Raw genomic sequence first — 12566 nt, 5'->3', positions numbered from 1 at the left:
AGGATATGTTAAATACAATGCTGCGGGGAAGCAGAGCGGTGTTGTGGGGAACTTTGTGGAGTAAGAAAAGGCTCTCTGGACCTGAATAGAAGAAGCTCCGTCAGAGACCAGGAGACTTTCTAGCCGGAGGTAACAGCACATGCGCAGGCTGAGAGGTCCTTATACCATTCTCAGGGGGTTGGGAAGAAACGTGAGTTTCAATGGATAAACAAAACAAAAGAGGGCAGGGTAGTGAGCCAACACCTCCCAGCTAGCCCAGCCACGGGCTCCCCAGTCGCCACAATGGCAGGAAATGGGATATATAATTCTCTTTTCTCTTCTGAGGCTGTCTTTGGGGGCAACCAAGGTAAAAAAGGAACATAGCAGATAGATTAGAACAACCTGAATGGTATTTTCTTGTCGCACCTGCTGTGTTCTGCCTGATGCTTCTAACCTGAGAATGACAGAGGCTTTCTGTGTTCTGGCACCTCAGAAGTCAAGCTGAGGTTCTGCCTCAGAGCCCTATGGATGTAGTAGTCCCACGGAGGCAGGAAGACAGCTTTTGGACCTGCACCATGGCCAAGGTCAAGAGGAACAAGTCATAGACATGGTGACCAGAGGCCTGTTCTTTTGAGTCTCTCGGGGATGGAGTGGGAAGGACCTCAGGGCCCCCGCACTTCCTTGGGAAGGTCACATTTGATCCCCCTCTTTTCCACCCTGGAGTGCAGGTCATACTGGCTTTTCTGAGCAGAATCTTGCTGCTGGGAACAGACACAGTCTTCCACATGATGTCCCTCTGATCTCAACCTCCTAACTTTGGCTTAATCCCTGCCCGTGCTGGGTATCCCAGCATCCTGCTTCTGACCCCCAAGGCAGCCTTCCCTGGTCCTGCCGCCCTGAATCCAGGTCCTCCTAAGCACAATAACTGCCTCTTTACACGTCCATTTCTACCACTTGACTCCATACTCATCGACTTTCTTTAGTACCCTATATTTCCAGGAGATGTTGTGCATGATAGAAATCATTAGGTACTTATCAAGACCTTCTCAAATGTTCCTAAAGCTGTCTTGCATGTTCCTAAACTTCCAGAGTCTCAGCATTGGAGGAGACCTTAAAAGACCATGGATCTTTTTTACACTTCAAATCTTTTGGCTGTCTGCTGACAGGCAGACAGTCTCCCTTTGCTTGGGCTCCCTGCCCCCAGCAATGGGGAGTCACTGCCTCCTGAGATAACCCATCTCTGCCTGGGCTCTGACAGTCATCATGAGCTCTCTCACATTGAACTTGAATCCACCTTCCTAGAGCTTCTGTCCTTTTGGTGCCTGTTTTTGCCCTTGAAACCACACTAAGAAGCCTTTACACATTCCTTTTCCTCACAACACCACTCTGGAGAGTCTAATCCAGTCCTATCGGTCACTTCAAGAGAGAGTTTTCTTCACTCCTTCAGATAACCATTCCCAGTCCCTTCAAAGATTCCTAAAGGAATGTGACTTTGCATTTCTTCACCCTCATGTTGCTGCTTCTCTGCTTTTTTCTATTATTATTAATTTTTATTTTAGTGTGGTAAGAAAACATAACAGGACATTTACCTTTTTACAAAAATTTAAGCATTTGATACAACATCATTAACTCTAGGGACAGTGTGTACAAATCTCTTGAGCTTACCATCTTGCAGAACTGAGATGTTATGTCTATCGATTAGCAACTCACCTTTTTCGCCATTCTCCAGCCTCTGGCAACCATATGGTCCTCTTTAATTCTAGAGTTTGACTACTTCAGATGCCTCAGGTAAGTAGAATCATGCAGTCCCTGTCTTTCTGTGCTGGCTTACTTCACTTGGCAGTGTCCTTGAGATTCATCCATGCTACCGTATATTGCAGGATTTCCTTCTTTTTAAAGGCTGCATAGCATTCCTTGGAGGAAACTCTGTCTTCCTGCTTCCTTTTAAAAGTGTGGCTTCCAGAAGTTTTTAACAGCTCTGGGTTTCTCTTACCCGTGGAGAGGAGTGTGAGATTATCCCCTTCTTTATTTTACTGCTTAGAGTTTCCACCTGACTTCCTCACCCAACTGAGTTGGGAGTGATCTAAAACTCTAAGGCCTTTTCTCCTGTTCTTGCAGTAAGCTCTGCCCATCCCACAGTGTGCTTCTCCATTTGGTATTTTGTCTCAACCAAGTTGCATTTTGCTATGCATGTTCTGGGTAGCGCCTAATCTCCTGAGGATTTTTTGGATCCTGGTTGTTTGCCTGAATTCCTAATTCTTATTCTGAGCAGATGTGATGAGCCTGGCTGCTCTTTCTGCATCCAAAGTATCGACAAAGGCTTTTACAGCCTAGGTAGTTGCCAGCACGTTGGGGTAAGCCACCAGAAGTTCTCAGTGGACCATGGCACTTTAAACCTGGTCCTCAATTCACTGCAAGGAAATAATCTGAGATACTAGTGTTTTTAGAAAAAGATTTCTGGTTTTCCAGAAATATAGCATCAGAATTGGTGGAGGTCAACCCAGGAACCTGTATTTTTAATCAATATACCACAGAATCTCAGTGTGTGGCAGGTTTGGGAACAATCAATTCCAGAGTTTACAGAGTTCCCTGCCTTCTAAAGCACAGAACAAAGTCTAGTTTGATCCAGTTCAAGGCTAACATCTACGAGTCCAGCGTGTTGAGTCAGGAGTGAAGCAATATAGAGTATTGCCTGGGTCTACAGGTAAGGTCAGTCTACCTAGACACACCAGCTCTCCACAGCAGCTCCAGACCTTTCTCTGCTCTGTCCTCCACACCCCCCTGAGTTGTTGCTTTTGTCTCTCTGGTTCCATGTCCTGTCCTCCAATGTCAGGTTCAGCTCCTGGGTTCAGCATAGGTCTGACCTCCCCTGCCCTCACTCTGGGTTTGCTGCAGACTCTCTGTGACTTCAGCGTCTCCCATAGCTTCTGCTGAGAGGTGCCTCTCTAACCCTGGTGCACTGAAACAAGCAACTCCTGGGATACAATTTAAACTTCAGCTAGTGCATCGCCCCAAACCTCCTAACTGCAAAAGGTAGGATCTTACTTATTCAGATTCATATCCTATTCAGATCAGCTTTATTCCAAGATATTTATGTTGCCCAATATATATTGTGCTGGAGAAGGGAGGTACACAGTAGGTGTTTACTAAACTTTTCCTTCAGTAGAATTATTTCGTCTGATGCAATGACTGGGATGAGTGAGAACACTGTGGGATTTGGAGCTAAGCTGACATGAATGTGCATTTAGCATTCCTGTTTTCAGCTGTGTGGCCTCAGACAAGATAATTAACTTTTCTGAGCCTCCAGCATCTTCACTCTATGTGAGAAGTGTGGGCTCAATGTCTGAGGGCACTTGAGCTCTCAGGTCCTGTGATTCCTTAATAAGTCACAGATCTCCCCTTCCTGGCTGGCACCGACGTCAGGGTCCTCAGAGGGCAATCCTTTGTAGTCAAGTCCTGCAGCTCAAATCAGGCTGGAATTCTCTTCTCCCCGGGGCGCACGGCAGGCTGTGGGCAGATCCTTCATGAGCATAATCACGCCGCAGGCCTCCGCCAGCCTCTGCTAATCACCGACTGTCACTCCGCCACTCACCTAAGTAGTCACTCTGGCTTCTGCCCATGAGCTCCTTTCATCCACTTTTGTTGATCACTGTTGAAGCATTTTTAATCAAAACAATTAAATATGCTAAATCTTCCTCAATTAGCTATGCATTAAAAATTAAAAGCGCTTGGATGGAAATGGCAGAAGGAGCCCTTTGCTCGTGCCGAGGGCTTGTGCCTGGAGTATCACTTTCCTCAGGCACTTTCCACTCTGGGGTTGTTAGGGAGGGGACCCCCCCACAGTGACAGAGGGCTGAAGCTGAAACAGGTCTGGGGAGGGCAGCCCCTTGCCTCCATTAATGGGAGACTGAGGCCCTCTGAGATCTGGCCCTTTCCCAAGCTCACGGAGGGTGTCGGTGCCTGGGACTTGAATTTCTACTATTTTTTCCACTGGAATCCCTTACGGAAGGGCTCGTGGCTTTCATTTATTCAAGAGTCCTTTTTTTTTTTTTTTTTTTCCCCTTTCATCAGTCATTTTTTCTGAATACTTCCACCAGGGCAGGCGCTGTGCGGCTATACTGGTGAGAAAATGGGAAGCAGGTACAAGTCCTTGACCTCACAGAAACTGCCCTTTAATGGGAGATAGGGGCAAATAAAGTTTGAGTCTCAATGCCCCCTTGAAAATACTGAGTCTAATTCTAAACTCAATTGAAAGGCCTGAACTATTTTTCCTTTGTTCTTGCCAGAAAATAATCCACCAACTGGTAATTACTTCATGGTTGCTTTAAAAGGAATTATATTTTGAAGTACAAACTCTAGCTTACAACTTTTGGAAGACCCCGTAAACTACAGATAATTTGACCTCTAAAGGTGCTCCACATCTTGCTTCCGTCTACTTATCTAACCTTGTCTTTTGAGGCCAGCTCAGGCTTGGGAACCAGCTCTGTTCATTGATGAACTGTGTAATTGGGGCAAAATGGCCTTCCTGCTTTAAAGAGCACTTTCCTCATCTGTGTAAGCAAGTTCTTCAGTGGGTCCTTCAATGAAGACAAATTCAGAGGCAGCTCATGGGGACAAGAGTCCTTGTGGGGTTCAAGGGCAGGCAGATGTACCATGGTGATCTATCCATCTTTTAGCAGAAATCTGACCCCTCTGTGGTACCAAGAGGACCTGGACAGAAAGAACTGTGATGAGTATTAGGATACAAAGAACATGGATAGCTCTGAAAAAAGTGTGGATTATTCTGATCCAAAGATGTTCCAAGGAGTAAATGATATTTGAATGGGAGCTTGAGTAGACTTTGGGAAGACAGTGAAGGAAGAGGAAGGAAGACATATATATTAAGGAGCAATCTGTGAAACATGGTGACAATCATGGGCAAGGCACCATGCTAGGCCTGGGACCACGTGGAGATGGACATACTAGAATCGGTGCCTCTAGGAGGCTCAGTAGACAATGGGCAAAGGAAGAAGAATTAACATTTTTTAAATAATTTATTTATTTTGATTCATTGTAAACAATTGAAGTCCAACTTGTTTCTCTGGTAGAATTCACATCTTTTAAGCATCAAGTGTACCATATATATCCATTCTCATTTCAAGAAATATTTGAAATGGAACCATACAGAAGAGAAAACTAAAATTGTGTTCAAGCATGGGCACTTCAACCCAGGTCTCTCAGACTCTAAAGCTGAAGTTCACTTTTACCACTATGAGCTGGTTGTACTGTCTCAACCGTCTTTAGTATCTCATAATTTTGTGGCTTTCTGTCTCCTTGTTGCAGGTATCACCAGTGAAGACGTTCAGACATGCATTGGAGGTGCCATGGGCTTTGTATATGACAATACTATAAAAATTGGAGGAAGTTTATCAGGAGAACGTTGTGAAAAATTTGGAGGTGGCAAAATTGGCAAGTGTTAAGCAATGGGTCTCCCTAAAAGAGAAGCCAGCCTTTCCTTTGAACAATCAAGGAATGAAAATGATTCCCCGCCCCATCCCTAACTAGTTCCATTCCACTCAATAGTCACACTGCAGATGCTAGATGCCCCACACCATGCATGTAGTAGCTGAATCCCCCATGCCCTGGAACCACCTTGGAAATATTTGACTTGGTCCAGAGCAATCCCCCAACTCCCACCCTCAGATTTCAAGTACTAGACAAAGATTCACACAAGAACTGGGATGAAGGGGATGTATAGGCAGAATTTGAAAAATGGTCTGTTGGAATGAAGACTTATCAGATAATAAGTCCTGAGGGAGGAAAGGAGCTGTAGGGAGAGGAGAATGTGATTACCAAGTCTAAGCAAATTAATACGGGTGTTCATGTATTAATTCACCCATTCATTCATCAAATATGCACTGAGTATTTTTTTCCATGAGAGAGGCAGAGGGTTTGGGGATTAGGAAAGAGTTTATAGAGCAGTGTGGGAAGCGCATACTAAACCCATTCACAGTCCATCTTTAGTGCTAGGTTGTCATGCCTCAGGGCCTTCAGTCCCAATGCCTCTGCCCCCTTCCTTCCTCTTGGCCAACACTCACCTTCCTAGACAACTCCCCTCACCCCCTACTGAATATCTGACCACTTTCTGATGGCCCCCACTGAGCCCCATGGTGAAAACCGTCATGGCACCTGTGATAGTTGATTGAAACTCTTTGGCATATAGGAGGGTCTGAGTCAACTTTTGACTTAGGAATGGATGAGTGGATGAATGACCACCGTTTTCCCATCCCTTTATCTTCCACATTGGGCGTGACTGTCTTCTCAGTGTCTCTTCTACTCTAGAGATTGAGTCTGTTTCTACCTCTTGGTCCTTCCTTTGGCCTTGTCCTGCTAGTTAGCCAAGCAGAGCAGAAGATGGGAAGTAGCTCTGTGGAGAGAACGTCAGCTGCTCTCTATCTCCTTAGTGGAGCTGGGCAGCTTGTTCTCTGGCTTTTTGGGAAATAAGCTAATGCAGTTATCTCCTCTTGGTAGGAGAAAGAGACAAGTGGGCTGTGGCCGTGGAAGACGTCATTTCTCGGGTGCAAGGTGGCAGTTCTGGCTGGGGCGGTGGCTTGACACAAAACATCAGCGCCACTGCATACCGTTCCTGGGGGAGATCATTAAAGTATAATCCTGCTGTTATTGATTTTGAGGTAAGTCTTTTCGCAGCTGAAGAAACCCTACGTCCATGAGGAATGAAAGTGAAGCAGACCAGATCATTTCATATTTCTTATTATGAGCCCATCAAAGAACAAGATTAAATGTAATGGCACACTGACTAGAGGGAGGGCGTGACTTGAGACCAGGCCCCGCGAGAGCTGGGACCCAAAACTGACAGGCTCCTCAGGGCCCAGGCCTATACCAGTGGTCCTGGAAGTCCAGCAGGGTTAGGTCACATTCAACAAATGAAAACTTGTTTAATCATAAAAGTTGTATAGGTCACAAAGGGATTGGCAGGTTGGCAGACTTTTTCTCTAAAGGGCCTGATAGTAAGTATTTTATTCTTCGTGGGTCATGTACAGTCTCTGACACACAGTGGGACTGGCAGATGCTCTCTTTTCTCTTCTTCTTCTTTACAACTCTTTAAAAATATAAGTGTCATTCCTAGTTCAAAGACCATACAGAAACAATCTGTGGGTTCAACATGGACCCAGGTTGTAATTTTCTGTCCCTGTTCTAAATTATCTCATCTCCTCATCAGTGAACAGAACCTCTGGCATAGGTGTGGTTCTCCCCATTGAGAAGATTGGGAAACTGAGGCTTGGGGCGATTGAGTGAGTTAAGGACACAGAGTTCAGTGGGGGCGGGGCCTGGATTTCAGACCTTTGGATTGAAACCCTTGGGAAGTTCTCACTTCCCTCTGTCCTAACACCCTCCTTCTAACAGTAGGGGTGATTTTGCTCCAAGGGGGAAATGTGGTCGTGTCCAGTGGCACTTCTGATTGTTACACCTTGCAGGGGACAAGGGCAGCACCACTGGAATCAGAGGCCAAAGATGCTGGCAAACATCCTACAAGACTGAGCAACCCCCTGCCCCCTACACACACACATACACACACACACACACACACACACACACACACACACACACACACCAAAGAAATCCCAGGTATGCATGTACTTCTCATAAAACATATACCAACAGTTAAACCTAAAAGCCTATCATACCACCCTGCTTTCTATGAAGAAAGAAAGAGGTCAGATGGATTAACCTTGCTTTCATTTCTTTGCCAATAAGTAAGGGACCACTTTCACGCCCCTGTAATTCACATAGGGTCTGAAAATTGCTATCATCAAGCTATTAGTGATTTGAGCAAAAACTGTAAAATTGATATCAGGAGAAATAGATAAACTTTCATGGTCAAAAGGTGAACTTTGTGTTTGCCTTGAGCAAAACTTCCAAAATGAAAACTGAGGTCCAAGATTTAGAGACTGAATAATGTCTTTGCAAAAACATGAGCCTGGTGTTTGGAAGGAAGGGGAAAGATAGAGTCTGAGACAGGCTCAGCTACCTTTTTTTGGTACTGGGGATTGAATCCAGGGGTGCTTAATTGCTGAGCCACATCCCCAGCCCGTTTTTATATTATATTTGGAGACAGGGTCTTGCTGAGTTGCTCAGGGCCTCACTGAGTTGCTGAGTCTGGTTTTGAACTCACAATCCTTCTGCCCCAGCCTCCAGAGCTGCTGGGATTATAGGTGTGCGCTACTATGCCTGGTTCAGCCACCTTTGCCATGTGTGACCTTGGATAAGCTGTCTCACTCTATGAGTCCCAGGTCCTGTTGATAATATGGGAATAGTATGCTCCATCACAAAGGTAGGGAGACAGGAGCAGGAACTTAGCAAATATCAATAGAGGAAGCAGATTCATGGAGAGTGAGTAGCCAGGCCAGGAGCTCATAGCCTGCAGATGATGCAGATGAGGCCCATCTTGAGCCTGTCGGACTGACACTCACAACCCACATTGCTCCCCAAGAAGTGTGGATTTGACACATTAAGTCACGGGCAGGTTTTAGAGCAGAGAAAGGACACAGCTGGCACTGCTTGAAAAGGAGGATGCTCACAGGGAAAGGAAGGACAGATGGGAGAGGGTGCCGACAGGGAGGTCCCCTTAGGGGCTTGGGAGACCTGATGTCCAGCGTGGAGACAGGCCTTCCTCTCTCGTACGTCTGCAGCGCTGGTCAGTGGTTACTCACAGTGGGCACTCCGAATGTGACCGCAGGAGTCGCATTGTGTGTTTCATGCTGTGCACACTATGTTGCTGTGTTGTCGTGTGTGTGCCGCGTGGCGGCTTATATTGCATTGCCGCCTGCTCTGCATCTGCTGCTTCCCCTGTAAGATGGGGATCAGATCACTGCCAATGTCTTCTGGGAACTCACACTTTCAGACCCTTCTCCACCTCTCTCCTCTTGGGAAAGTGCCACCAGCCCTCCCCAGGGTGGCTGCCGGCCCACTTCCGAGGGTCATGAAAGGGGGAAGGCTGAGATGGGGAACTGAGTGCTGAGTCCTGCTGCATGGCCAACGGGAAGTTGCCGATGGCCCTGGCCCTCCCTGGAACTGATTCATCTTCGTCATTAACCAGGGCCACAGGGCAGCCCGTTCTGCACCGTGTCCTAACAGTGGGGCCAAATTCCCTGAACTTCCAGTAAGTGATCTTCTCCCCTTGGCCAGGGGCCCGGCCGGTCCAGACATCACCTGCCTGGTGGCCTGGGCCGCAGCCCCTGACCATTCGCCAAGGTCTTTCAGTCCCTACTTCCAGGAACCAGTCAGGACTCTTGCAAGCGCCCTTGTTGACGGCTCCCAGAGGCGTGAGCCATCGCGGGCCTCCCCTCCACCTGCTGGGGACCCAGCAAAGCACTTCCCCTCTTGGGTTCCTCTTGGGTTCCTCTCGTGCTTTTTTTTTTTTTTTTTTAAACATCATCACATCTAATGAATGAAATGGTACTTTAATATTAGTTAAATTATTATCAATTAATCACTGATGTTAATTTACAACATTAATTTCATTTAATATGAAATGGGATTTCATATTAATCTTCCCCCTTACAGTAGAACCTTACACTCATTTCTTCTTCAGGTCATCAAAGTTCTAGGAAATAGGGACAATGTCCATTTTATAGACTGAGGACCAGACTTAAGAGAGGGGTGGTGGAGAGTCCCCAGCCAGGCAGCTGGGAAGCAGGCAGAGCTTATTTAGTCTTCCCCATGTGACAGAGCTTCCCCTGGGTCACCTCCCACCACTCTCCCAGTGAACCTGGAGGGTGGGATGTCTGTTCTCACTTTGCAGATGAGGGAGGGAGGCTCAGTGTGTCATGTGCCAAAGATCCCCAGCTGGAGGTAGGAGAGCCTGGGTTCCAAGCCAGGTTTTCTGGCTCCAGGTTCTCAGTGCTTTTTCTACCACATCTACTGCTTCTCAGCCAAAGGCAATTTTGCCCCCAGGGGACATTTGGTCATGTCATGAGACAGTTTTGATCATGACTGGAAGGGTATTGCTGGCATCTAGTCCACAGAGGCCAGGGATGCTACTAAATAACCTGGGATATGGACAGCTCACTTCTACCAGTAAAGAACTCTCCTACTGAATGCAGTCGTGCTCAGCCTGAGAAACCCTGGAGTCCTGCCTGGAGTGGGTGGCCTCAAATGCAAATGGTCCCTACCCACTTGCCACCACATTTCCTTTATTAGGGGATTGCTCAGCAATAACAACACAACCACTTTTATTAAGACCCATATAGAAGGGTGACAATCAAAACCAGAAAATACACCCCAAAACACAGACATACAAATGCATTATAAGCTTCCTGCTTCCTGAAAGTCCTGGAAGATGCAGATGAATTGGCACAAGTGACTTCTAAGGTCCCTTTTATTCTGGGACTGAGAAAGCACAGGTTTAGAGGCAAGAAAGTCCACATTCAGGGAGATGCTGGCTCTTCACAGCTGTGTGATCCTGAGCCACTTGCTTGAACACTCGGAGCCTCCATTTATCTGCAAGGGGGCGCTTAGTACCTATTCACAGCCTGGCTGCCTGGATCCAAGGTGGTAGGATCAAGTTAGACATCTGCCTCTGTGCCTGGTATGGAGCAGGCCCACCCAAAGCTTGGCAGCTAGTTTTGGGGCTCCTGGATCCCAGGAAGGGGCCCTCGTTCTTTTTGTGCCTACAGATGCAGCCTATCTATGACGTGCTGCGCCACACAAACCTGGGGCCTCTGGAGACCAAACGCCAGAACCTGCGCCAGGCCTTGGACCAGTACCTGATGGAATTCAATGCCTGCCGCTGTGGGCCCTGCTTCAACAATGGGGAGCCCATCCTGGAGGGCACCAGCTGCCGCTGTCAGTGTGGCCTGGGTCGCCAGGGCCCTGCCTGTGAGCGAATGGAGCTAGAGGGTAAGACCCTTGCATCCCACTCTGCTGGCCTGGCCCAGCTCGGAGAGGCCAGTGCAGAACGGACCTTAGGGCTCCTGGACCCTCCTTTCTGTCCTCTCTATATCTACCAACCTGGAAACCCACACTCAAGAGACCCATTGCTGACCTCCATGTTTAATGGCTCTTGTGCTTTCTCCCTGCCATCAAGCCATCAAGACCCTTATGATCTCATTCTTCTGGAAGCTAGAAGTACAGACTTGAGGGGCTTCACCAGATTGGTTCTGGACTCTGAGGAGCCTGTGCCCTGTGCCTCTCTCCTAGCTTCTGGTGAAGTTGGCAATCCTTGGGTCCCTTGGTTTGTAGATGAGTCACTCCAGACTCTGCCACCATCTTCACATGACATTCTTCCCTTTTGGTCTGTTTTCTTATAAGCACACAAGTCGTTGGATTAGAGCCCACCTTCATCCAGTATGACCTCATCCTAATTGGATTTCACCTGCAAAGATGCTATTTCCAAACAAGGTTATGTTCACAAGGAATGGGGATTTGGACTTGAACATGACTTTTTCAGTAACACAGTTCAACTCCTACAAGGACTGAGTGTTGTCTTTGCACTCCTAGACTAGCAAGGAGTTAAGACCAAAACAAGATTGGAGCAAGCAGGTTTTCATGTATATAGCTACTGCATGAACCAGTGGACACCAAGAAGGGTTAAAACTTTGTGCTGTAAAGATGAAGTGTGAGGACCTGGATATGAATCCCAGCTATTGCACTATATTCTGGGGCTTAACTTTCTCATCTACATTCCTTTGAGCTCCAAGAATCCATACATGTCTCAATACCTACGCTTCCAACTTTGCAGGCACACAAAACTGTTTTTATATGCGGCATAGAATGATAGCAAAACACACGGGCTGCCAAAGCAATGTATAAATCAATCTCATTTGGCTGCTGTAATACAGAAAATGTAAAGGAAGTGTGTATGGGTGAACCTAAGATATTTGGGTTCACAAAACCAACTGTTCAAAGCAAGCACAGGGTGGGTGGGGTGGGAGCCGTGTGGCTCCAAAGCCATGTATGGAAAATGGATCGGTTGACTCAGTGGAAGTCAATTGTGTGATGCAGATGTCCCCAAAGCAAAAGGCTAGGTTAATAGAGATGAAGAGCTAGAATGAGATGCTTCTCTGATGTCCCAGGAGCTTTGCTCCCGGTGCACGCTTCATCAGACATTGGCCAAGCAACGTGGGCAACGGAGGGAATTTGGAAGATTCAGACCTGTGTTCCAAGAGGAAGAGCGTGAAGAAGACCCAGGAGGACCCTTAGAATGACCATGTGGAAGGGATGAGACTTCTTTTGTGTGGCTGCTAAGATGACATTGTAGGACTAATGAAGAGAAAGAGCAAAGGAATTTTTATTTCAATGAGAAACAACTTCCTTCTAAGCACACTGTGGTATGTGTGTAGTAAGAGAGGGAGAAGGTTGACTACTTGTCAGGAAATTCTAGAAGGAATTCATTCATCCAGCGGATGGTAGGGTAAGATGGTCTCAGGGTCTCTTCCACTCCTGGAATCTCTGAGTCATACAGATGGGGTTAGCATGATGCTTGTGATCTGGAGAGGGTCGGGGACAGAGGGAAGCATTTGAAGCCCCAGCTTCTCCGCATCCATTCTCCTTACAATCAGTCATTGCAGACAGCTCATGGTGCTCCA

The 12566-nt window shown here is 47.0% G+C and overlaps 1 protein-coding gene across 2 annotated transcripts in view; it reads left to right on the top strand.

The window, feature by feature from the left end:
- The window catches only part of C8a (complement C8 alpha chain), a 60570-nt gene that overhangs the window by 39962 nt on the left and 8042 nt on the right, over positions 1 to 12566 (top strand). For both annotated transcript variants that reach the window (XM_047528322.1, XM_047528312.1), the window contains exons 8-10: positions 5302 to 5427; positions 6490 to 6650; positions 10656 to 10878. In XM_047528322.1, coding sequence (XP_047384278.1) covers positions 5302 to 5427; positions 6490 to 6650; positions 10656 to 10878 — 510 coding nt within the window. The remainder of the gene's footprint in view (positions 1 to 5301; positions 5428 to 6489; positions 6651 to 10655; positions 10879 to 12566) is intronic.

This window comes from Sciurus carolinensis, chromosome 1, assembly GCF_902686445.1.
Source record: "Sciurus carolinensis chromosome 1, mSciCar1.2, whole genome shotgun sequence".
Classification (NCBI taxonomy): Eukaryota; Metazoa; Chordata; class Mammalia; order Rodentia; family Sciuridae; genus Sciurus; species Sciurus carolinensis.
This window is presented reverse-complemented; position numbering and strand designations above follow the sequence as displayed.